This window comes from Phoca vitulina, unplaced genomic scaffold, assembly GCF_004348235.1.
Source record: "Phoca vitulina isolate PV1807 unplaced genomic scaffold, GSC_HSeal_1.0 scaffold16, whole genome shotgun sequence".
NCBI lineage: Eukaryota > Metazoa > Chordata > Mammalia > Carnivora > Phocidae > Phoca > Phoca vitulina.
In genome coordinates this window covers 26,838,554-26,865,882 of record NW_022589719.1, presented here as the reverse complement: position 1 = coordinate 26,865,882, position 27,329 = coordinate 26,838,554, and the positions used below count along the sequence as shown (strand labels likewise).

Below are 27,329 nucleotides of genomic sequence, written 5' to 3'. Positions count from 1 at the left end.
TTCATATAGTTATTGGTGTGAAGGAGACAGACACCTGCAACTTGGTTCACCATCTTGATCCCCGCTCCACCTGGGACTCTCTTCACTCTTTCTCAAGGCAGACCCAGTGCTCATATTTTATCAGCACCTTCATACCAGCCACCCACAGTTGTCCTGGGCATCCCATGAACCTGGGCCGACCCAAATTTCCCGTGGAAGCGAACTCCCCTGAATTGTGACCCGAGTCTCGAGTTTGCATATGAATCTTCCCTTGACACAGCAAGCAGTATTTTCTTCTACCTTCAACGAGGCCTGAATTCGGGAGTTGGGGCAGCCCAACAATTGATCCGAGTGGGCTGTCTCTGCAGGTAAACTTGCTGTGCCATCTTAGGGTACAGAGGTAATTACAGGGTAATTATTGGAGTTGCATCATTTATAATCATATCAAACATAAACAGGAAATTCTATGGTTTACCTTTTGTTGGAGAGATGGGGGTGGGCATTGGCCAATCACCCAGAGCCAATTCTGTTAAGATTTCTTGTTTTATACAGTAGCTTCAGTGTGCACAGTGTTTCACATTCCAGTGGCAGGGTTGCAGGGCAGGGCCAGAAGAGGCCATTGTTGTATTTGTGCTCTTCCTGAAGTGTATAATTCAGGGATTCTGAATTAGTAATATCAATTTTCAATTATAAATTGCTTATCATAGTGCCTGGCACATATTCTCTCGTTCATCTGGAATTTCTCACCACTTTTTCATCTGGTTCACCCCTACTCACTCTTCCATCCTCACCATCCTTGTTACTTCTTCCAGGAACCCTTCTGATACCAGATCTTTCTCCTGAGACCACACAGGGAAAAACACAAAGGGCTGAACAAAGAGCCAGACTCACAGGAACACCTAACCCAGGATCAAGCTTCACAAATGACTAGTGAAGGGTATGAGAAAGGAGTCACAGGAAATACCACATCTAGCAGAGGACCCGAGGCCATGGAACTTGATCCTTTGGGTGCCATTTTCCACATCACAGTGATAAATGCTACTTGTGTGAGTGGGTGAAGTTAGCCTAGGAAAGCCATTTGTTTGGGATTTCACCTTTTATACTTTGCTAATCACAAACTAGGAGACTGACATTCATTATTTAGCATAGCAGTGCCTCAAAATCCATAAGTAGCAGAGTTATTTACAACAAACCCTCTAAACAGACTAGGCCTATTCTATTGACAATTTTATTAAAGTCCCTCATTTATATTTTTGATAGTAGATTCTATCTATCCAGTTTCATAAACTGTTCTGACTCCCAGCAGTAAGAACTGCCCCTAGCTTCCCTGTCCCATGCTTACTGGTAACCTCTTCTATCCCAAGAACACTCATCATACATGGAGGCGCTGCACCCACCACCTCCAAGGTCTGGTCTCGCCAGATTGTGAGTTGTTTAGGATTGTGACAGGGCCTTTTAACATCCTGCCTCAACATTAGAAAAGTTCCCGGCACATCATAAATGCCCAATAAACATCTGTGAGTTAAAGAAAGCTATTTTGTGACTTGTGCTTCAGTATTATAGAGGACTTTCCCAAGATGACTAAAGAGCTTTGACATTTAAACAAATGGAAGTAATTTCTGTGGGTAGCAGGTCCACTGGGGCCATGCACATAAGGCCACAAAGAAACCAGACAGCATCCCACCCTTGCCGGCACAGAGAGGTATATGGAACACTCTCCTGACACAGATATTTCATGTAATGCGCCATCAGCTGTCTTTGGACACCCTGGTTTCAGTATCCATCCAAGTATGGCCTATTCACACATCACTGGTGAGGTCCACGTGCCTTCATGCCTGAGCCCCCTTTAGGCCCAGCATAGTGGGCTGGCAGGGTCTGTGTGCCATGCTGGAGGTTGGGCAGGCTTCTCTCATTCTGACCTGGTTTCCAGTGGTCCTTTTCCAGCACATAATGAGAGAGATCAAGTTTAGATCCTCACTGTGGAAACAAGACAAGACAAACAAACTTTTAGTCCCCACTCCTGTAATTTCTGATACCATCCCATTCTAGAGCTCTCAAGCACTCGTGTCCTTGATGAGATACCTGCCTTTGAAAAGTTGTCCATTTTGTCCATTTGACAACTTTTATTCATCCCAGGGAATGAATTTGTCTTCTCCTCACTCAAAAACTGATATAGGAGAAATACAAAAATGTGTAAGAAATAACAATATTGAAGAAAGCCACAATATTGATTAGAACATGTTTTTTAATATGTCTCAAACTCGACATCTGGAGGGCATGTTCACACCAGGTTCCAGGTTTGCTCTCATTGGAGGTACTGAGCTTCAGAATATCTTCCCTTACAGAGAGGATTTTGTTCAGATATTCTACTCTAACTGACTTTGAGAATGTAACTGTTCCAGGCTCCTCACCCAAATTTTCCTGACAACCTGGGAAGAGAGGTAAGAAAGCAACCCTGTTCATGGTTCAGAGTTCTCTGCTTCTTTGGCTTTCACCTGATTAGTAACTCTGTACAAGTGCTTGGTGGTTCCCAACCCTGAGCTTATATCAGAATCAGTTAGTGATGGTGACCAGAGGGGAGGTGGGCAAGGGGATGGGTGAAATAGGTGATGGGGATTAAGGAGGGCACTTCATGTGATGAGCATCAGGTGTTGTATGTAAGTGTTGAATCACTAAATTGTACACCTGAAACTAATATTACACAGTATGTTAAATAACCAGAATTTAAATAAAAAGTAAACAAACAAAGCCAGTGAAGAGCCCAAGAGACATGGTAAGTAAATGGAATACCTGATCCCAAACTAGAGTCTGTACAAAAGGGGAAAATGGTATAAAAGACACTATTGGGTCAACTGACAAAATTGGAATAGGGATGGTATAGAAAATAATCATATTATATCAATCTTAAGTTTACAGGTGATAAAATACTGTGACTATGTAATGAATATCCATATTCTTAGGAATATACACTGAAGAATGTAGAGGTGAAGTGCAATGGCACATGCAAGGTGCTCCACATGGGTCATGAGAACATACCATGTATTTATGTTGTGAGTACAGAGGGAGGGGGCCCAAGCAAGTATGAGCTCAAGTCTAAAACAAATGGAGGGAAATGGGAACAGTGGGTAAATATGGACGAGGTAATGGGTGTTCATTCTACTACTATTTTCTTGAAATTTGTGTTAAGTTTGAAATTATTTCCAAATGAAATTTTTTTAAAGATTTGTTTATTTATTTTAGAGAGAGAGAGAGAGCATGTGTGAGTAGGAGAGGGGCAGAGGGAGATAGAGAATCCTCAAGCTGACTCCACCCTGAGCACTCAGCCTTGATCCCACGACGCTGAGCTGAATCCAAGTGTCGGATGCTTAACCTACTGTGCACCCAGGTGCCCCTAAAAAGGTTTTTTAAAAGGAACAAAAAAAGAGAAGCATATGGAAAAGGTCATGTGCTTCCCTCTTAGAAACTACATTGTACTGAATCTGTCCTGCAACTACCAACTTCCTTTCTTTAAGGTAACGAGTGTTTTAAAACTTTCCTCAACAAGCACTAGGGAAAAGTCATGTGCTATTATCCTGGAAAACATAGTGTGCTCAAACCCCACTTCAACTAACATTTTCCTTTCATTATGATGGAAGTGTTTAAAAACTGAATGGTGGGGGTGCCTGGGTGGCTTAGACAGTTAAGTGTCTGCCTTTGGCTCAGGTCATGATCCCAGGGTCCTGGGATCCAGCCCCACATAGGGCTCTCTGCTCAGTGGGGAGCCTGCTTCTCCCTCTCCCTTTCCCTCTGCCTGCCACTCCTCCTGCTTGTCCTCTCTTTCCCTCTGTCAAATAAATAAATAAAATCTTAAAAAAAAAAATAAAAACTGAATAGTGGAGGCACATGGAAACGACCATGTGCTTAACTCCTAGAAATGACAATCTGTTAAAACTGTCATGCAAGTTCCATCTTCCTTTCAGTCAGGTATAAATGTTTTCTTTCTTTTTTTTTTTTTTTAAAGATTTTATTTATCTATTTGACAGAGTGAGAGATAGCGAGAGCAGGAACACAAGCAGGGGGAGTGGGAGAGGGAGAAGCAGGCTTCCTGCCGAGCAGGGAGCCCGATGTGGGACTCGATCCCAGAACCCTGGGATCATGACCTGAGCTGAAGGCAGACGCCTAACGACCGAGCCACCCAGGCACCCAGGTATAAATGTTTTCATACATACAAGCACTTGGGTAAAGCCAGGTGCTTATTTCCCCGACACTACAGTGTTCTTATACCATCTTTCAAGGAACATCTTCCTTTCATTAAGATGTAATTGTTACTAAATGCATAAATAGAAGCATATGGAAAGGGCCATGGGCTTATCTCTTAGAAACTACATGGTGCTGAATTCATCCTGTAACTAACATCTTCCTTTCATGAGATATCAGTGTTTGAAACTCATACGTAGAAGCACTAGGGAAAAGCCATGTGGAAACTTCATTGTGCTTATACCATCTTTCAACAAACATCTTCCTTTCATTAAGATGTAAGTGTTAATAAATGTATAAATAGAAGAATATGAAGAAAAAGAAGAATCAGTTGGTGCACTTACTCTATCACACATTGCTGTCCCTCTTCTGGGCCCCATGGTTTCTGATTCAGGAAGCCTGAGAATTGGCATTTTTAATAAGCTCCCAGGTGATGCTGATACTGTTGGTTGGGGACCCACTTTGGTCACCAGTGCAGTTGCTCATTGTCTCTGACTAGTTGCCGTGGATTTGGAGCATCTTCTGGTTAATGACTCCATAATTTTTTAGAACTTCCCATAATTGTTGAGGCTCTTTGGAGAACATGCTTTGTCTGCCTGTGTATGGATGGCCAGTCAGCTCCTGTATGGGATAGTGAAAGGTCAGATCATGCCCTTGAACTTCTTTTTCCCAGCTTTCACGTACTGAGAATCTACACTGTCTAGAGCATGGGCAAGATGCTCCAGTGGAAATAAACTTGAATAAGACATTACCCTTGTCCAAAGAAACAGACTATTAACCTATGAGGACAGAATACCTTATTCAAAGCCAGAAGCCTTTAAAACGGAATAAGGTCATCAGAAGTTTTGGTGGCACTCTGGGCAATTTGCTATGATATTATTCTCGTGGGCTTGGAAGAAAGAGACTTGGAACCCCATTCTGGCAAGCCACAGCTTCCATGAGAGACAATATTTGTTTCTGAGAGTAAATAACAACAAGAAGTCTGAGAGTTTCAGCAGTGAATATATTATGTGGAAAATTATATTGCTGAAAATTAAAACATAAAGTAATATAACTAATTTTAAAGAATCCTTCAAGAATTGGAGGGTTCTTGTAAAAGTAAACGCAGGTTCCTGAATGTGGCCAAAGCCAAACCTTGATGAATTCACAATAGTAGATATATTAAGAAGCCTCATTTCGAAAGAATGACTGGGATAAACAAAGTATTCAAGGGATTGTAAAGAGAATATCAAAGTGACCAAAAGAAAGCAAAGGGAGCAGTCAATAAGAACAACAGTTGAAAATAATGAAATGGAGAATGAGACATAGTACAAAAAGCAGACAAAACCATAAACTCCCATTTAAATGTCAAAAAAAAAGTCGAGATAAACTCCTGGTGAGACTTTTTAAGGAAAAACAAGAGAAAGAAAACCAAAAATCAGACAGTACTAGAGATGAGGAAGGAGACAGCGATGGGAACAAGGGAATTATAATGGAAGGTTAGATGTGACTCCAAGGCAACATGTTTACTGATAAAAGAAATGGATGATTTCCACCCATTTTCAAAATTGATCTTCAAAGAAATAAAACACCTCAACATACTAATAGAAACAATTGGAAATGAAATGTCTATCCACTATCAGGTGGCTAAAATCAGATAATTTTATATTTAAGTTCTACATAAGGCAAGAATTAATACACAATTTCAGTATCAAGCCATGGTAACAGCTAGAAAGACCCCCAATCTGAAATTGGTCAAAAGAGGTATAAAAGGTATTTATTCAACGCTTTTGCTTATGAATACAGGTGCAAGCATTCTGAATAAAATATCCAGTATTATATCAAATGAATAGTAGATGTGAACAAATAGAGTTTATTTTAGAAAGGCAAGAATGGCTTAGACTCAGAACATCTTTCAGTGTAATCTGTTAAAGGATGAAAAACTGTGTAAGTGTAATCAACTGCCAAAAAGAAAAGAAAAGGAAGAAACAAATACAAAAGAAACCTATAAATTTCAGTCACTATTCCAAATATAAATAGTAAGAAAATAGGCATCATGGGAAAATACTCTAAACATGTAAAGGCAGATCAAATATAATTCCAAATGTGAATTGTTAAAGCCATCTCATTAATGTCAGAAATGAGACAAGGATGGAGATACTGCTGTTCTTAGTTGGTATTATCTTCCTAGGTTCTGCACATGCAATAGGACAAGAAACTAGAAAACCAATACTATGTGGGGAAAAAAGAAGCAAATCATCTGTATGTACATATTATAGTATTATGTGTTGGCAAAGTCAAAGAGGCTCTGATGGAAAACACATAAACAAACAGTATCTTAAAGAATCTTGTGTGGCATGTTTAGAAATTAAGAATAGAGGGGCGCAGGCTTCAGGATGGAGCAGAAGCCACCAGTAAGCAAATGGTTAGTCATTAGCTGTGATATTAAGACACCTTGACCTTAACTTTTTAACATTATTACTTTTTAATCTCCTTTGGGACTGGGGAGGCCGGCCAAAATAATTCTGAAAACTGCTTGTGTTGTATTTGAGTTTTAAGGTCATGAGATTGAGAAGAGCGAAGAGATAGATGTTTTAAGCCACTTAATGTTGATTCTGATTAAAATATAACAACAACAACAACAAAAGAATAGAGGGGAGCCTGGGTAGCTCAGTCGTTAAGCGTCTGCCTTCGGCTCAGGTCATGGTCCCAGGGTCTTGGGATCGAGCCCCACATTGAAATCCCTGCTTGGCAGGAAGCCTGCTTCTCCCTCTCCCACTCCCCCTGCTTGTGTTCCCTCTATCGCTATGTCTCTATCTGTCAAATAAATAAATAAATAAATAAATAATCTTAAAAAAAATTAAGAACAGAAATAAAAAATCAATAGCAAAGTAATAGTACTCAGAAATGCAAAAGGAAAACTAATTCCACTGACAGTCTTGACAAGCATAAAATAGCCAAGAATAAATTGAATGGTTTTTATTTCATTTGGCTTACCCTAGGAAAACAGTATAATTTTACCAAATGGTAGTAAAACAGAAACTGAGAAAATTGGGATACATATCATGTTTCTAGATGAAAAGATTTAGTAACATGTAAGTCTCAATCCACTCAAAATTATTTTTAACAAGTGAATCCAGTTCAGATCACAATTGTAGTAGGTAGTTGGAATACTTGTTGGGGAACTGGAAAAGTCTGTTTAAGTCCATACGAATATAATATAAAACCATAAGGAAAAAAAAAGAAAATTAAGAAAAAGGATAGGAAAAGAGATGTTAAAACTTACCATAAAGCCACTGAAACAGCATAAGACTAAAATCCAATACAGGAATAGATACAAATACATATATGTATTATATGACAAAAGAGGTATTTAAGCTTTCGTGGGGTGATTTATTTAATAAATAGTACTGGCATCATTGGTTAACCATATGGAAGAAAGATGTAGAAGAATCTTAATACTATTAAAAAACAAGGGCGCCTGAGTGGCTCAGTCGGTTAAGCATCTGCCTTCGGCTCAGGTCATGATCCCAGGGTCCTGGGATTGAACCCCACATTGGGGCTGCCTGCTCAGGGGGGAGCCTGCTTCTCCCTCTCCCACTCCTCCTGCTTGTGTTCCCTCTCTCGCTGTCTCTCTCTCTGTCAAATAAATAAATAAAATCTTTAAAAAAATACTATTCAAAAATATATTCCAGATGAAATGTAAAAAGTAAAAATAAGCTTACACTGAAATGTAAAAAATAAAAATATTGAAATATTTGTATAACTTTGGAGTAGGAACAAGCTTTTTAATTAAAAAAAATCTCAGAACTCATAGTGAAAAATGTATGTGATAACATGAGAATTAAAATTTTCTGAATGAAAAACTTCCATTGATAAAATAAACATAATTATATGTTGGGAAATAAATTTGTAGCATACACCTTAAGTGTTAGTATCCCTGATTTTTAAAAATCCTTACAGAATTTTAAGAAAGACACAAAAACCCAGTGTGAAAGTGGTCAAAGGATATGAACAGACAATTCAGAAGTAAACCCCAAATAGCTGATATACATGAAATATATCAATCTCACTAGTCAGGGAAATGCAAATTAAATCTATAATAAGATGCTATTTTTCATCCATGAATTTGGCATAAATTAAAAGGAGGGATAATATCCAGTGCTGGAAAAATAGTTCTTCTAGTCACTGTTAACAGGAATAAAATAACAGCAATCTTTTGGGAAAATAATCAGGCAGTGCCTACCAGATTTTGAAATACACATGTCCTTTGACTTGGTAATACCACTTTCAAGAATCAGTTCTACTGAGGAAATGGTTCAGGATGTAAAGATCCACGTACAAGGATGTTTGTTGAAGCACTGTTTGTAGCAGCAAAGAACCATGAGCGATGTGAACCAATAGGATGGCTGACTAAATATCAGTATGTTCACTGTACCGACTATTACACCATTAATTGAAAAGAATGAGTTAGTGCTGCACTGATTGACCCGGAGGGATGCTGGGTTAAAGGCAAATCAGAATGTGATGGCAATAAGAGATAACAATACCCCTCTATGTGTTGGAATGAGCTCGGGCACTGATTACCTCAAAGGGTGAGAAAGGAGGGGAAGAGAAGAGGTCAGGGAGTAATTTCTTAAAGCAACACGGGATTGTTCCCCTTGTATAATCAGCATAGGTTACCTTTGTGGTAAGATTGGAACCTTGCCTACATAAATTCTCCTGCATCCCACATTTCTAAAGGTTCTTAGTCCTTACCTCTAGGGAAGACTTTAAAACCTGTAGTTTAAATTAGCATCCCAGTGGATTCAGATGCGGGGTGAACCCCCTGTTTTTCAAATGAGAGAACTGAAGGAAGGTCCTTAAGCAGACTGTGTAGCAGAAAGATTCCCAAGGTCAACTAGTAAGTGGGCGGCCAAGTTAGGAAAGACCCATCAAGTTAGAGGAAGGACCGGCCCAGTGTTACTTCTGCTCTTCTGCAGCTGCTCCCACGTTGTGAAGAAGTTAGTAGATTTTTTTGCTTCTTTTATTTGAAAAAAAAGTTTTTTAAAAACATTTCGTAATGGAAAATGTAAAAGCGACACAAAAGTAGAAAAGTGTAATAAACCCCCATGGACCCATGACCCAGCTTCAATGATTACCAACATACGACCAACCTTGTTTCATCTGACCCCTCCAATGGATGATTTCATCCTTAAATACTTCACTTTTTAACAGGATTTTGATCTTCTGTTGGATAATACCCCTAACATTTGTGGGACACGTATTGTAATAGTCTCTGAGAAAAGTTTTTGCACATAAATTTGAATTTTTATGACACCACAAAGTAAATGGAAGTTGGTCAGGGGAATAAAGAAAGAGGCCCAAACTCAAAATACAATTTGGGATCAAAACTTAGAGTTGAGGCACCTGGGTGGTATAGTTGGTTGAGTGTCCAACTCTTGGTTTCAGCTCAGGTCATGATCTCAGGGCCCATGGACGTAGTGCAGAGTCTGCTTGAGATTCTCTCTCCCTAATAGCCAAATTATGGAAAGAGCCGAGATGTCCATTGACAGATGAATGCATAAAGAAGATGTGGTTCATATATACAATGGAATATTACTCAGCCATCAGAAAGGAGGAATACTTACCACTTACATTGACATGGATGGAACTGGAGGGTATTACGCTGAGCGAAAATAAGTCAATCAGAGAAAAGACGATTATCATGTGGTTTCACTCGTATGTGGAATATAAGAAACAGCAGAGAAGATCATAGGGGAAGGGAGGGAAAACTGAATGAGAAGTAATCAGAGAGGGAGACAAACCATGAGAGACTCTTAATTATAGGAAACAAACTGAGGGTTGCTGGAGGGGAGGTGGGTGGGAGGGATAGGGTAATTGGGTGATGGGCATTAAGGAGGGCACGTGATGTGATGAGCACTGTTATATACAGCTAATGAATTATTGAACTCTACATCTGAAACTAATGATGTACAAATGTTGGCTAATTTAATTTGAATTAAGAAAAAGAAAGAAAAAAAGATTTTTTCTCCCTCTCCTTCTGCCGCTCCCCATGCTCTCTCTCTCTCTAAAATAAAATAAATAAAATCTTCAAGAAATAAAAAAAAATTAAAAATAAGTCATAATTTCATGACAATTGGATTAACTTTTAATACTGAAAAGAACATGGTATGCCATGGAATTTGGCTAGATGGATGTATTTCAAAATAGATTGTATTGTCTCACAATCTTACCAATTTTTTTTTAATTTTTATTGTTATGTTAATCCCCATACATTACATCATTAGTTTTAGATATAGTGTTCCATGATTCATTGTTTGTGCATAATACCCAGTGCTCCATGCAGAACGTGCCCTCCTCAATACCCATCACCAGGCTAACCCATCCTCCCACCCCCCTCCCCTCTAGAACCCTCAGTTTGTTTTTCAGAGTCCATTGTCTCTCATGGTTCTTCTCCCCCTCCGATTTCCCCCCTTCATTCTTCCCCTCCTGCTACATTCTTCTTCTTCTTTTTTTCTTTCTTAACATATATTGCATTATTTGTTTCAGAGGTACAGATCTGAGATTCAACAGTCTTGCACAATTCACAGCGCTTACCAGAGCACATACCCTCCCCAGTGTCCATCACCCAGTCACCCCATCCCTCCCACCCCACCCCCCACTCCAGCAACCCTCAGTTTGTTTCCTGAGATTAAGAATTCCTCATATCAGTGAGGTCATATGATACATGTCTTTCTCTGTTTGACTTATTTCGCTCAGCATAATACCCTCCAGTTCCATCCACGTCGTTGCAAATGGCAAGATCTCATTCCTTTTGATGGCTGCATAATATCAGGAAACGACAGATGTTGGCGGGGATGCGGAGAAAGGGGAACCCTCCTACACTGTTGGTGGGAATGCAAGCTGGTGCAGCCACTCTGGAAAACAGTATGGAGGTTCCTCAAAAAGTTGAAAATAGAGCTACCATATGATCCAGCAATTGCACTCCTGGGTATTTACCCCAAAGATACAAAAGTAGGGACCCGAAAGGGCACGTGCACCCCGATGTTTATAGCAGCAATGTCCACAATAGCCAAACTGTGGAAAGAGCCAAGATGTCCATCAACAGATGAATGGATAAAGAAGAGGTGGTATATATATACAATGGAATATTATGCAGCCAGCAATCTTACCAATTTTTGTCACATAGGTGTCCCATGGCATGTTTATATATTCAGTATTTTTATTTATTGACTCACTTGTTGAAAACTGGCCTTGTTCAAAGCAACGGAGGTGTGAAATCATGGGTTTGATGCCATAGTTCCATTGCTCCAGTACACATCATAAATACAAAATTATCGAAATGAAAACAAATATGTAACATGAGCCACCTATAGTTATTTAGCACATTACGCTCTGAAGAAATTGGGCCATGGAATTTACTAAACGGGGTGTTAGTCCTCAAAGCCAGCCTGTCAGGAAGCCAGGAGACCAAAGGCACATCCCTAGGGAAAGAGCCAAGAAAGAAGATGTGGGGAGTGCCAGGCCCAGCCTGTCTCCCTGGTTTCCTCAAGCTGGGGTTGCTTCATTACCGTCTGCATTCCAGGCCCAACCTGGTTTGCAAGGTTAGCTTGACCTGGATTAGATTATTATTATTTGGGGACCCAGGTTCTGTACCCACAATAAAGCCAGCTGGCCATGAAGCATCAGTTCACTGACTAGACGTCTGGGGAAGTTCAGAGGCTTTAGGGCAAAAACAGATGTAGGTTTGCACTTGAGCTTAATTGTTTTCTCCTTGTGTGACCTCAGCCAGTACCAATGGTAATATTTACAGCATGTGCTATAGACTAAGTTTTTGATATATGGTATCTCATTTAAATTTTGTCATTCTATGAAGAAGTTACTCTTATTATCTTCCTTTTACAGAAGATGAAACTGAGGCTCAGAAAAATTTGTGCCTGTGGTCACAGACCTAGTAAAATTGGCCGTCCTTCAAACTTGAATTCAGGTCACACTCGGCAAAGCCAAAGACCATGCTTTAACACATGATCTCCTGCAGCCATGTGATTTAATCTCCCTCCCTCAGCATAGCTTTCTCCTCTCTAAATTGGAGATATTAAGGCTCACTGACAAGGTTATCCTGAGGATGTCATCCACTATCAGGGGAAGTGCCTCCACATAGTTGACATAAGTCATTATGACTGTCCCTGTTTCCTGAGAGGCAGATTTTGGGAGTGGACTTCTGCCTGGTGTTTGTTTCTAAGTCACTGTTCCCTTTAGATTGGCCTTGTCTCAGCCCCTGTCACTGATGCCTGCCACCTCAGTCAGCGCCGAATTTCCATCAGATCAGAGGTGCCCTTCCAGTGCTTTCCTTCTCCTCCTCCTTCTCTTCACATCCTTCCCTTGCCCTGGTGAGTGTTATGCTGTGACAGGCAGGGTGGGAATGTGGTGCTCATCCAAGGTACGAAGCACCAAGGGAGTGTCTTTAAAGCACCTCAACTTCTCTTTGACCCTGCAAGCAGCCATGGTGAGTCTGAACTAGATTGGCTCCTCAGGCCCTTTGAAGCTGACCAGTCCCACCCACCCTGGGCTGTGTACTTACCTGTTTCTGAGGCCGGATAATGAGCATCTGGCACTCAGGCCAGGAGTCCACCTGAACTTCCCAGTTGAAGGGGTTTCCATGGCTGATGTGATCAACAGAGCCGTACAGCGGGAGGAGCGGAAGGGATTAGGGGAGGTTGGGAAGGTTGCACTGGCCTTCTCAGACATGGGGCCTGGATATGATGAGCAAGGGAGACACATAGGCCAGGAGAGGGTACTGGGATCAAGGCAATGACAGGAGAGATGAGCCGTGTCTCTAGGACCATGCTGATGAAAGTGACGTTACCAGCAAGTTACCTGGAAAAATTCACAGACATCCTCATGATAATGAATAGCAAGGGTGCACTAACTGGGCATTTGCTAGGCTCTTAGTACTTACATCCTAGGGACTGTAGTGCTCATAACGACTTAAGACGAAGGTGCTAATTTTATTCCCATGTCACAGATGAAGAGAGCAAGGAGCAGGAAGGTAAAGGAACACACCCAAAGCCACATAACTAGAAAGTGGCAGACTTGGAATGCATATCCATTCAATCTGGCTCCAAAACCTATGCCCTTAGCCATCATCCTCCACTGCCTCCCCATGTGAATGAAAAAACCTGCAGAATGGGGCGCCTGGGTGGCTCAGTTGGTTAAGCAACTGCCTTCGGCTCAGGTCATGATCCTGGAGTCCCGGGATCGAGTCCCGCATCGGGCTCCCTGCTCGGCGGGGAGGCTGCTTCTCCCTCTGACCCTCCTCCCTCTCATGCTCTCTGTCTCTCATTCTCTCTCTCTCAAATAAATAAATAAAATCTTAAAAAAAAACCCTGCAGAATGGGCCAAGTTGCCTCCCTCTGAGAAGCAGCAGCAGGTCTAGATGTGCCTCCCCCTCCATTCTGTTTGCAGCTCAAACTTCTGCAGAAAGTCAGGGGGGAAGGACCAGAATCAGGAGCCTGCTACTTTCTTATCCTCAATGCTCCACTTCAACACCCCGAACTCCTGCTACTCCCTCACTTTCAGGGACTCAGGGATGCTTCTGGCCAAGGATTTGTATGAGGTCAGCAGCTTCTGGGAATCATGCAGCAGAAGCACTTTGCGGGATGCTTCAGTCTGAGTTCAAGGAGAAACTCTGACAAGGTAAGTAAAGGGAAAGTGTTCCAGGTACCAAAGGGATTGAAAACTGCACTTCACACACACTCACCACGTAATCTTCATGAGGCTGTGATCTTCCTCATTTTGAAGACACCAAAGCTCAGAGATACCGAGTAACGTCCTTAAGTTCATCCAGAAATGAGAGGCAGAGGCAGATTTTGAGACTATGTATGAATGACTCTGAAACACACGCTCTTCCCCCAAGAACGGAATGAGTATTAAAAGTGAACATTAAACATTCTGGGAGGTTCCCAAATGCCCACAACAGAACTCTCCAGCACTCCCATAACCCCTTTCCTATAGTTTGGTCACCAGATGTCTAACAGGCTCTCTTTTATTGGGAATAAAAAATGTCAGCCCTCCAAGGGCAGTTAAGAAAGGATAACTTAGAGCGGGGTTAGCAAACATTTTCTGAAAGGCCCAGCTCGTCAATATTTTATGCCTACTGGCCATTTCCGTAGTTGCCTGTTTCATTACAATATTTGAAATACAAGGAAAAATGTTAACCCATACCATGAAGTTCAGTTGAAATGATACTCAATTTGTTGAAAATGTGTCAAGAATTTAACAATTCCTTGGAGAAGGCCATCAGCAGAACTGAGAGTGATTCAAAGATCAGGATGGGTTCAAATTTTACTTCTGCCTCCTACTTCATTGCCCAGTTGTTTAACCAATCAGAGTCTCAAAATGCTTTCTAATCAGTAAGCCAGAAATTAGAGTGCAGACCTTTCAGAGGTATGGTATTACAACAAGGCCATGCATGTAAAATGCTTAGCATTATGCCTGGCACAAAGTAACTAACATATGTTAGGTGGTTGTATTGATTATATCATCAACACACCAGGTTATAGAGTTACCAATTATATTCAGTGACGCAAAGAATAATGAAAAAAAATGTGAGAAACTTATTAAGTTAAATACCCCAAACACCCCAAAAATAAATAATCTAGTTAAGAAATGGGCAGAAGACATGAATAGACATTCTTCCAAAGAAGACATCCAGATGGCCAACAGACCCATGGAAAGATGCTCCAACATCAATCAGCATTGGGTAAATACAAATCAAAACCGTGATGAAATATCACCTCACACGTGTCAGAATGTCTAATTAACAACTCAGGAAACAACAGATGTTGGAGAGGATGCAGAGAAAGGGGAACACTCTTACACTGCTGGTGGGAATGCAAACTGGTACAGCCACTCTGGAAAACAGTATGAAGGTTCCTCAAAGAGTTAAAAATAGAACTGCCCTATGACCCAGCAATTGCACTACTAGGTATTTACCCAAAGGACACAAAAATACTGATTCGAAGGGGCACCTGCACTCCAATGTTATAGCAGCATTATCAACAATAGCCAAACTATGGAAAGAGCCCAAATATCCATCGACTGATGAATGGATAAAGAAGATGTGGTATATATATATATATATATATATATATATATATATATATATATATATATGAATATTACTCAGCCATCAAAAGGAATGAAATCTTGCCATTTGCAACAATGTGGCTGGAGCTAGAGTGTGTTACGTTAAGTGAAATAAGTTAGTCAGAGAAAGACAAAGCCATATGATCTCACTCTCATATATGGAATTTAAGAAACAAAACAGATGAACATAGGGAAAGGGGAATAAAAAAGGGGGGGAAGCAAACCATAAGAGACTCTTAACTATAAAGAACAAACTGATGGAGGGAGTGTGGCGGGGGGATGGCCTAAATGGGTGATGGGAATTAAGGAGGGCACTTGTTATGAGCACTGGGTTGTTACATGTAAGTGGTGAATCACTAGACTCTACACCTGAAGCCAGTTTTACCATATATATTAACTAACTAGAATTTAAATAAAACATTAAAATGAAATAAATTTTTTTTCTTTCTAAATAATAAAATTGCTGAAAAACCTGAATAGGCCCTTCTCCAAACTCTCTGTTTTTATTGTGGGAAAATATACCCAAGATAAAGTTTACCTTTTTTTTAAGGGTATAATTCAGCCACAGTAAGTACATTTACAGTGCTGTGCAACCATCATGACTATCCATTTCCAGAACTTGTTCATCATCACAAACAGAAAGTCTGTGCCCATTAAGCAGTAATTACCATTCCCCCATTCCCCAGCCTCTGATAACTTCTTTTCTATTTTCTGTCCCTCTGAACTTGCCTACTCTAGATGACCTCATATAACTGGAAGAATACCATATTTGTCCTTCTGTGTCTGGCTTACCTCACTTAGCATAATTCCCTCAAAATTCACCCATGTTGTAGCATATATCAGTATTTCATTTCTTTTTAAGGTGTAAAAAGGTCCTGTTGTGTATACATACATACCACATTTTGTTTTTACCATTCATCTCTTGATAGACACCTTTTGGTGATAGACATCTCTTGACTTCCACCTTTTGGTTATTAGAATTAGTGCTGCTAGGAATGTTAGTGTACAAGTATATATTTGAGTCTCTGCTTTCAATTCTTTTGGGTATATACCTAGGAGTAGAATTGCTGGACCATATAGTAATTCTACGTTAAAGTTTTTAAGGAGCCCCATACTGTTTTGCACAGTGGCTATGCCATTTGAGGTTTCCTACCAGCAATGGCCAGGGTTGCAGGCTTGCGCATTCTTCCCAACATGTTATTTCTGTATTTTGATTTCAGCCATCCCAACAGGTGGAAAGTGGGATCTCATTGTGGTTTTGATTTGCAGTTCCCTAAAGACAGTGATGTTGAGCAGGTTCTCATGTGCTTATTGACCTTTTTATATCTTTTGGAGAAACATCTATTCCAATCTTTTGCCTATTTTTAAATTGTTGTTGTTGCTGCTGTTATTGAAATAGGAAAAATTCTTTATACATTCCAGATAATAACCCCTCAGCTGATATATGATTTGAAAATATTTTCTCCCATTTTGAGGTTGTCTTTTTCACTCTCTTGATAATGCCCTTTAAAGCACAAATGCTTTAAATTTTGATGAAGTCCAATTTGTCTAGTGTTTCTTTTGTTGCCCATGCTTTTGCTGTCAAATCTAAAAAAGCATCACCAAACAATGTCACACAGATTTCCTCCTATGTTTTCTTCTAAGAGATTTATAGTTTTAGGTCTTACATTTAAGTCTTTGATCCATTGTTTTTAAGCTAAGTTTTTTGTATGAGTGGTCTTGGCACTGTTTATGAAAATCAGTTGACAATGGGGCAACTGGATGGTGTATTCAGTTAAGCATCCAACTTTTGGTTTCGGCTCAGGTCATGATCTCAGGGTTGTGAGATCGAGCCCTATGTCAGGTTCTGCTCTCAGTGTGGAGTCTGCTTGAGATTCTCTCTCCCTCTCCCTCCACCCGTTCCACTCATGCTTTCTCTCTCTCTTTCAAATAGATAAATAAACCTTGAAAAAGAAAGAAAATCAACTGACCATATATACGAGGGTTTATTCTGGGCCCTCTATTCCATTCCTTTGGTCTATATGTCTGTCCTGATGCCAGTAGGACACAGTTTTGATTACTTTGTAACTTTGTGTTAAGTTCTGAAATCAGGAAGTATGAATCTACCTACTTTGTTCTTCTTTTTCAATACCGTTTTAGCTATTTGGGGTTCCTTGAGATTCCTATGAATGTTACCATGGGTTTTTCTCTTTCTGCAAAAACACCATTGGGATTTTGATAGGAGTTACATTCTATCTATACACTGTTGTAGGTAGTATTGCAATCTCAACAAATTTCTCTTCTATTCCATGAACAGGGTGTCTCCCATTTATTTAGATCTTCTTTAATTTCTTTCAGCAATGTTTCATAGTTTTCATTGCACAAGTCTTTCACTTGCTTGGCTAACTTTATTCCTATGTTATTCTTTTTGATGCTATTATTAATGAAACTGAGCTCTGCCCCACACTTTTCATGTGTCAAGACTGAATCTGAACTTATGATTTTGTATTTTAGGCCATGACAATTAGACCCCAACTGACCTTCCTGGTTTCATTTCATACCATGCCCTCTATACACTCGGTGCACCAAGATGACTTTTCTTACTACACACCATATGTCTTCCAAACCCAGGAAACCAAAGAGCATGAAGGAACAAGTGTCTTCCCACCCTTCTTAACTGGTAAAATCCTATTCACCATGCCAGGTCACCATTCTCCTGCTGTCAGAATTCAGGTCCCAAGGTGTGAACATTGCTAGATGACACGTGACTACACTGAAGATCCCCCAGACTATACCCTGAGTTACTGTAATTTGTTGAAAGAGCAGTTTACCCCATATACCAAGATATCAGGTGATAAACTTTCAATGACAAAACCCTAAGTAAACAAGAAAAGTGAAAATAAGAAATGATTGATGGTTTCTAAATATATAGTTAACCAAAAAACATTTATAGATTTAAGCATGTCCTAAAGATATAAAATAGTTTATAAAATAAACTAGTCATCTAAAGCACTAGTGTTTGTGATACAGAGAAAAAAGGTGTGCATAGTTTCCTCAAGAATTTACAGTTCACTGAAGAACAAAAATGAATTTGAAAAAGGTAGTTAGTAAACATGACTCTCACACAGTAGTCACTGAGAAGACTATATATAAGAGCAGTTGTAGTAACTATATAAGTAAAAAGCTAAATATATAATAATTTGTACCTGGTATTTATGCAAAACATGCATGCATGTGGAAAAGGACTTGGAAGGAACAAATAAACATGAAAATTGTTTTGGGGTGATGGTAACATGGCTTTCAGAATTTCCTTTAAGAAAATTGGTATAATCTTATTTTTATACAAGGTAGAAAAAGCATGTAAGATGCTGTAACTATATTTAAAAATCAGGATTATCAAAACAGAAAAAAGTCCTATTTTCCTTTTCATCATTATAACTTTATCCAGTTGAGTCTCTTTCCTGCTACAAAATTATCAAAATTCTAGACCAGATAACAGTTGACAATTCAGCAAACTGGAGCCACTCTCAAAAGGCAGCCACCTTCCTCACCTTGTAAATTCAGCATAATGAGTACAAGTGGAAACTCAGGAGTCCAAATGCCTGGGTCAAATTCCATCTCCAGTTACTAGCCACCATTGACTTCTTGAGTGTCAGGTTCCTCATAAAACATGGGGATTGTGGTACACATACATAACCCGTAGCCTCACTATCTAGAGATAGCTACAGCTGACATTGTAATGTATATATTTCCAATGCTATTTTCTATGATTGACACCTTAGTTATGAAGGTATACTTATCAAGATAGAGGAGAGATATACTTCATTTAACAGGTTTCAGATTTTTTTTTTTTGGTAACCTTGTTTTGTGTCGGCATCAGCCTATCAATAACCAATATCGTGGTTGGAACAGCCCTTGTGGTTCCTATTATGACTATAAAATGCCCTCACAGTAACCATCAGGGTACTTTGAAAAAAATAGAGTTTTATTACGCACAAGACCTGGGAATTACACAGTACACTGGGGGCTACACAGTGAGGTCAAGGTGAGAGAGCACACAGGGGTCTAGGGTTCTGTTTTTATTGACTTTAAGGGCTGGGGGCCTGAGATTTCATGGGCTGACTCCTCATTGGTGAATTTATAATGTAAAAGCGGGAATTTACACAGGCTGAGAAAAGGCAAGTGACACAATGGTTAGTTATCAAAATCAACCAAGATCTCTAAAACAAAGGAAACTTGGTGAGGGGAGGTGGCCTGGCTCTTTATCCAGTTGTGCGGCTGACGATGTGTTTATTCACAATAGCCTTCTTTCAAGTGGATGCCTCCTTGAAATGGATGCCTCAGCAATCAAAGCTTAGGTCAGGCAAAAAAAAAAAAAGAAAAAGAAAAACGCAACAACTTTCAGGGCTTATAATACGTGCCTGAATATTTAGAGTATGGTATATGGACCTATATATTTGCCCGAATGTTAGGGTGGTCCTGTCCTCCAGTGGGAAACACAGAATTGTCCACAGATAGATCTCTGCAATAGGGCAGAGGTATGCCCAGGAAATATCTGTACTTGGGGGTCCAGATGTGCCTGGGCATCTTCCTAATCTTGGGGGACGGGCAACGTGTTGGGCTTGGGACAGGATCCAGACAGGAGTCTGGAGAGAAACAAAACTCATACAGGTAACATTTTTGTAAGACTGATATGCTCCCCATATTGTTTTGCAGTCTGCTTTCTTCATTTAACAGTATTTTTACTTAATAGTACTATTGAGAACAACATAACTCATTGAACCACTTCCCTATGGTAGGGCATTTAAATACGTTTCTGAGTTTTCACTTTTCCAAATATCTCTATATTTAATCTTCCATGCTTTCAAATCATTGTAAATAGCCACAGTTATTTCCTTAGATTACATTTCAAGAATTAAAATTGAGAATCACAGGTGCTTAATTGTTTTGGAAACATGTAAAAGCCAGACTTTATTAAGCCTCTGCCATGTGTTAGTGACCTTCACGTACAATATTTTCTTTAATATTCTCCATAGCTCAAGTTATTCTCATTTTACAGATGAGGAAACCAAGGCTCAAAAAGTGGTAATTCCTGGGCTGATCTTGTGAGGACAGCAATTGCATGATATTAATGTATGGTATTTTTTGTTGTTTCTAAGCATACCCTTATAAAATGTACACGTTTTCAAGCTATGAAATAAAGCTACTATAATTTTTAACCATGTTTTTGTTTGTCCTTATTTGAATATCCCTAGTAACACAAAGAATGGCCATGAACTGGCCATCCCTGAACTTTTGTGAGGCTCTGACTCTGAATGTTTGGGATCTCAGGGCCAGTGACTAGGGGAGGCTGGTGTAGTTGCACCCTCTGCATTCCTTCACAATGTGTCAATGATCTCTGGGATGCTACTTTCATAATGATGTCCTTCATTTACCCTTAGCAATGTCAGATTGGGAGCTACCTTGGGAAAAAAAAGTGGCCATCTGATGGTCCTTAGGGATTCTGAGGTGACTTATCCTTTGGAGGGACCTGAAGGTCAAAGGGTTACTCTGACCCTGACTTACCTTAAAACTAACTCCTTAAAAGTTACCTTGAGACAATGACTGAACACTTGCACACCTCTTCTAAGTGGCAGTGAATTCCTGGTTTTTGTTCTTCAGGAAATTCACTGAAAGATCCTCCTACTCTCAAACCTGGAGGCAGTTTTTATATTGAGAGTCTTTCTAGGTCCATGGTATTCTCTGCTGGCTTCTGACATGACTGGAGGACACTTGGGCTGGGGACTTTCCTGATATATCTACTCTGTCTCAGAATTCCTAATGAGGTTCACCTTAATGGTCCAAAAGGGAAGCCTGACTCTCAATTCTGGAACTTCGGTGAGTGAGTAGATTCTGTATGTCTGGACACTCAAGGAAGGCTTGTTCAGCCAGTCAAAGGAAATTGGAATGCTGTGGTTGTACTTCTTTGTGGCAGAAGAAAGCTCCTCTAGCTGCCCAGTGAGTGGCTGGAGGCAATGCATAAAAGAGGCATGTAGATGCAGATTCCTTTGGGTTAAAAGATTGATGGCACCAATGTGAATAGATCCCAGAATGGAATGGGGGTCCTGGAGTTTGAGACAAGCAACAACCTGCTCCTGTGGAAAAACTAGAGACCTCAGACTAGAATTCTAAGGCCTTCTTGGGGGAAGAAAAAGGACCTTATGGACAGGGCAAGTCATTCTGAGTTGTTTTGGGGAGGTGATGAACTTTCAGTGGCACCTTAGAAACAGGGAAATGGGATATAGTCTTGGATGGAACAGTGATTTGGGAAAATGTGGGCTTTGCAGGACATGCTTCCTGGGCTTGGGGTATCTAGAACATTTTAGAGTGCTGTAGCAATCTAAGGCTATCTCTTGGTGTCTAAGGAAGGGAAAAGCAAATACATTATCAGCTATGCTACAAAGCCTCAGGGGATCTTCTCTGTTGCTCTTCAATCTTCTCTTCCCTGATTCTTTGATCACTTGCTCCTCAATTTTCTACCCCAAACTCAGCTTTTATTATTTGTCTAGTCCCTTCTGATGTGTAAGCTATTCATTCTCTAAATCCATGTTCTAGAACTGTGGATAAAAGGGACACCAAATGCCTTCTACTTTTGTTCTCTGGGACCAACCAGTTGACCTCAGCCCCTGCCTGTCTTCTCGCTAAGACAGTAGAATTGGAAAGGAGGTAGGTTAGAGATTGACTACTCTTAATATCATTTTTCACTTGTAGAAACTAAGTCCCAGAAGGTGGACACATGATTGCACAGGCACTCTGAATCCCAGGTCACTTTTTTTTTGTAGGATGCTTGCTCTTACTTTGTGATGCATTTTGCATGTGGTGGCTTTAAAAAACACCTTCAACATATTATTTTGAGGCTCTTCCCCCTTTAGTTTAATTAATCTGCACAATTATAAAGTCTGGAAAATTTCCCCCCTTCCTGTAGCTTAGTCCTAGCTTAAATAACTTTGAAGAGTCTTCTTCTTGTGTCCTGGTTGAAAAGTTGAGGAATACATCCTTACATACATATTTTGTCCTCTCTAGCCCAAGGCATCCTGTTTTCTTTCCTGACAAGTGTAGTCACCATCTGTTACCATACAATGTTATCATAATATTCCCTATGTTATACTTTTCATCACTGTGACTTAGTTTGTTCTATAACTGGAAGTTTATACCTCTTAATCTTTTTCACCTATTTTGCCCATCCCCACGCACTGTCTCTCTGTCAAACAGGAATTTGTTCTTTATATTGAAGAGTCTGTTTTGTCTTTGTTTTGCTTTTTAGATTCCACATATAAGGGAAATCAATAGGCATTTGTCTTTCTCTGTTTGACTTATTTCATTTAGCAAATTGCCCTCTACATCCACCCATGTTTTTCCAAATGGCAAGATTTCATTGCTTTTTATGGCTACATAAAACTCACTGTGTGTATACCACATTTTCTTTATACATTTGTCTATTGACAGATGCTTGGGTTGCTTCTATATCGTGGCTATTGTAAATAACACCGCAAAAAGCACAAGGGTGCATATCTTTTCAAATTAGTGTTTTTGTTTTCTTTGGATAAATACCCAGTAGTAGAATTACTGGATCGTATGGTAATTATAGTTTTAATTTTTTGAGGAACCTCCATACTGTTTTCCATAGAGACTGCATCAATACACATCACACCAACAGCGAATGAGCGTTTCCCTTTCTCCACATCCTTGCCAACCCTTGTTATTTCTTGCCTTTTTGACACTAGCCATTCTGACTTGTGTGAGGGAAGATCTCATTTTGGTTTTGCTTTGCATGTCGCTGATGATTAGTGATGTTGAATATCTTTCATGTTTTTGTTGGCCTTTTTAACAATATTAATTCTTCCAGTCCATGAGCATGGAATATCTTTCTATTTGTTTGTGTTGGCTTCAATTTGTTTCATCAGTGTTTTATTGTTTTCAGAAGACAGGTCTTTCACTTCCTTGATTAAGTTTATTCCTAGGTATTTTATTCTTTTTGAGGTTTATCAACAATTTTGAGATATTATGATGCCCTGACATTTGCTAAGACTATGTTGAAATTTCATCAAACTATTAGGGAATATGGTGTGAAAACAAGGCTGTGAGGCATAGAAAAGGTGAGCATAATGGTGCTTTTTTTACCTGCTGACCTCTTACCATTTCCACCAGCCCACCGCTCCTGCCTTGTTCCACCCCAGGCTCACACCTGCAAATATTCACTCTTGGCTCTGCCTCTAGACTCAACCACCAGCATGCCATGTGCCCATGGGCAATCATCCCAGTGACTCACAACAGCAGAGCCCTTTGTGATTTGTAGGTTTTTTCCTCCAGTTCTCTTCAGCTTGCTCAGCTGTAAAATAGTAGGATTGGGTTAGAACATTGAAGGATTCTAGCATTCAAGGACAGGAAGAAAGGAAGAAGTTGGTAATACCACTAAGCTCTTGGCTTGGATGGGAAGAAAGAGATAAGGTAAGTGAATGTTGCTGACCACAGTGCCATCTTTAACCTTTTTTTTGAGACTTCTTACACCAACATTCACACTCATCAGCTTTTGCTTTCCCCGTGGAATGCCCAGACTACTCCCACAAGGGCTTTATGATTCCCCCAAATTTTGTTCCAGGATGTTGCTCTGAGATCATCTTCCTTATATGGAGGACCCGTCACCCATTATCTCAATTTCCCTTGCATCCAGTTCTACTCTTTGCACAGAATTCCAAGTGTCTTTATGTTGACTAACTCCCTCTTCAGAAGATAGCACCTTTATTTCTTAAATTTAATATAATTTAATATCCAGGATTATAGTCTTTTATCTAAAAATCTTAATTTTCTTTACAATGAGGCTAAGTCCTATACCTTCTTATTTCTAGGCATGCTTACATTTTCACTTTATAAATGCTGTAGGCTCCATGCTTGGTACAATGTATATTGCTTCTGGTGATATGCAAAGCAATATGTTAGGTTGTCCTTTAGTCAATATACTAGTTCATTAAAGATAATCCAGAATGAAAATAGCTAATATTTATTGTGCACTAACAATGTGGCTGACACTGTAAAGTGCTTTTTGTATACTAAATCTCTTGATTCCTATAATTACCCTATGAGTCAGATATGGGTATCCTGCATTTTTTGAAATTTTGCATTATGCCATTTTGTTTTTATGAAAGACCTACATCAGTAACTGTTTTTGCTAACTGAAAGAAATATGAAGAGGATTTTAGCTTTTATGAAAAAAGGTGAAATGTGATAATAGTAATCAATATTTGTTTTGCAGCAAGCTGTTACAGAGGCAGCCAGAGTGGACCCTCCAACCTCCTTCCCTGGGAACCACAATGAGCATCTCAGCCTCCAGCCACCAGAGTTCAAAGCTCTGCTCAGAGACACACCTACTTTATCTCAATTTATTTTGTGCATCTGTTGGCAAGATGTGTCCTAAGGTATCAGAAAATCCTAAAAAAGTTTATTTCTTTGGTCTGGGAATGCTCAAAATTTTTTTCATATAAATTGATGATAATCGCTTCTTTGCTTTATACCATTTCTGCTTATGAAACATAAGGAAATAGGGGCACAAGAAAGATTTAGCTCCTTGCACAACATTACACATCCAGTAAGTAGTCAAGCTAGGAGTCAAACCTGAATATCTGGCTCTCAATTACATGCTCTTAATCCCCACAGTACATAGGAGAGCACAAAACAGAAAGCAGGATAAAAATGCACTGTGGAATAGTAGATAGTTTTTGGGAGTACAGAGTATGTTTATCTGCTTACCACATTCTCTTCCTACAAATGATCTCCCAGCCACAAGTGTGTGCAATCCAGTAGTCGTGGTACTTTGTAGCCCATTTCCCTGCTGCTCTGGTCACTGCTGCCTGGACAGAAGATGGATGCCTAATCCAAGTTAGGTCAAGGAGATCCTATATCGCAGGGCTTTGGAGCAGGATTCAAGGCATGCCTGAGCTCCCCATTGCAGTAGTACTGGTCATGGGGGCCGCAGTATGGAGATTATCTTGGATTTCTCCTGACATGTTTCCAGGCTGGCTTTCTATTGGATTGGCTGTCCTTAGGTTCTGAATTTCCTTCCAAATTCAGAGATTCCTTCTACAATATTCCCCCTTTTCTTTATGATGAGGGAACAAAAGGAAAGCCAAGGGCAAAACATAAGCTAATACCTCAAAACCCCTCCTTCCCCCCAGGTGAGATATGTCCTCAGGCACTCCTGACTGCCCAAGAACAAAGAAAAGGGAAAAACAAGTGGTTAACTGATAGAGATCATGGTCAGGGAGGAAGTGAGTCTCCATTAGTTTGCAAATGTCTTAATGATTGACAAGAAAAAAGCAATCTCCAGATATCTATAGACTCAATTTCCTGGAACCCTAACATCACCCTCCCCTCCATAGGATAGAAAATCTTATATAATCAGTTACTCCTCACAACCCCAGTGCAGTTCTTTCAAGAGTCCCGTCCCTGTGCTATAATAAAAACACCCTTTTTACACTGAAAATATTTCGAGAATTCTTTCTTGACCTTTGGCTGCGAACCCCACCACTCAAACCACATCATCTACACAAGAAGAGAAAAAGTTTTGGCTTCCTGTAACCCAAAGAATCTTAACTAATGTGCAAAGCTCCTAAACCCTAACTAACCACTGAAAGTTTTTATGTGTTTCCTCCAGACTTTTTCAATGATTATCTTTATCATGATTGAGCAATCCTCTAAATGCAGGTTGGAATAACTTTTCTTTCCATTTATCATGATAATAAATCTTTCTTCATGTTGTCATATTGTCTTCATAAGCATCTTTTCTAATTCCTACATAATGTTCTGTGGCTTCTTTATTTTCTATAGAATTTTTCTTTTTTTCCTCTTGAGTCCTATATGCTTGTTAGATGGAAAGTTCCATGTATCTTTACTCCATTTAAATACTCTTTATAGGTAATATTCAGTCTCTGATATTTTTCTCCTCTTCCTGCAATTTTATAAGATGCTGTTTGAATGTACAGGAGGAAGGGAGTAGCTTTTGTAACTTCATGGAAGAAGAAAAGACTCAGGTTTTCAGACTGGAAGTTCTGTTGCTTTTCTAGACCCCATCTGCCTGGTAGCTTCTTTCCCTTCTGGCATTGATATATGGGGAACTGGTTGGCCATTGTATGACTCACACAATGCTCCTTGGGAGTACCGGCCACCTCCCTCTTACTGATTGGGTGTCCCCTGTGTTAGTTGCCTGGCTGTAAACCCTGTAGTTGCCACTCTGTCCTTCCTCTAGTCCCTCTTACTTAGAAAACTCCACCAGTCCTGTCCTAGTCAACTCAGTATCCCTGCCACAAAAAACTGCCAGGAGGGCTAAGCTTCAAGTGGGCACATCACCACCTTTATAGGAGCCAGGACAAGGATACAGATGGAGGCCCATATGCCTACGTCTAAATATGTATATGGTAGAAATTAGTTATCAAACTATTAAAGAATGTTTTGTGCTCCCACCCTGACAAATATACTTGCATAACAACAAAATAAAAAGAATCCTAGTAAATGTAGTTTTAATATGAGTAAAAGTTGGCAATGTATCAAAGATGCCTGGATTTGGTTATACTGAGTATCTTTGGGTATTCTGTATGACCCACTACTAACGTTTAAGTGATTAACACAATAAGGTCTACATAATTTTACTTGATCTTAGCCAAAAGGCTGAGAAGCGATGGGGATCTGCATAATTTATCAGTTATTACAAATTTATTTAATAAAATTTATTTTCCTTACTTCCATTTAATCAAAATTATAAGATATGATTTATAAACAATGTTTCACATAATTTTTGCTCCTTCAACACTGATAAATTAGATAAGCTTTCTTGACTCATTATAGCTCTGAGATTGATTTCTATCAATCAAACCTTGCCTTGCTGAGGCAGTGGCAACAGATATTAAAATTCTTAAAGCAATTCCTAAATTCATAAATAAACCATGAATTTTATATATGATGTCAGATGCTGTAAT

The 27,329-nt window shown here is 39.7% G+C and overlaps 1 protein-coding gene across 1 annotated transcript; it reads right to left on the bottom strand.

The window, feature by feature from the left end:
- Nucleotides 1-75: 75 nt before the first annotated feature.
- LOC116638681 lies at nt 76-26,483 on the bottom strand. The gene is made up of 11 exons (XM_032414780.1): nt 26,250-26,483; nt 24,513-24,533; nt 21,156-21,329; nt 13,770-13,866; nt 12,779-12,885; nt 4,712-4,836; nt 4,373-4,420; nt 2,148-2,434; nt 1,807-1,952; nt 455-618; nt 76-365 (listed from the first exon to the last, which is right to left on the bottom strand). The coding sequence occupies exons 1-10, from the start codon at nt 26,481-26,483 to the stop codon at nt 490-492; spliced, it is 1,368 nt and encodes a 455-aa protein (XP_032270671.1). The 3' UTR covers nt 76-365; nt 455-489.
- Between the last annotated feature and the right edge of the window lie 846 nt (nt 26,484-27,329).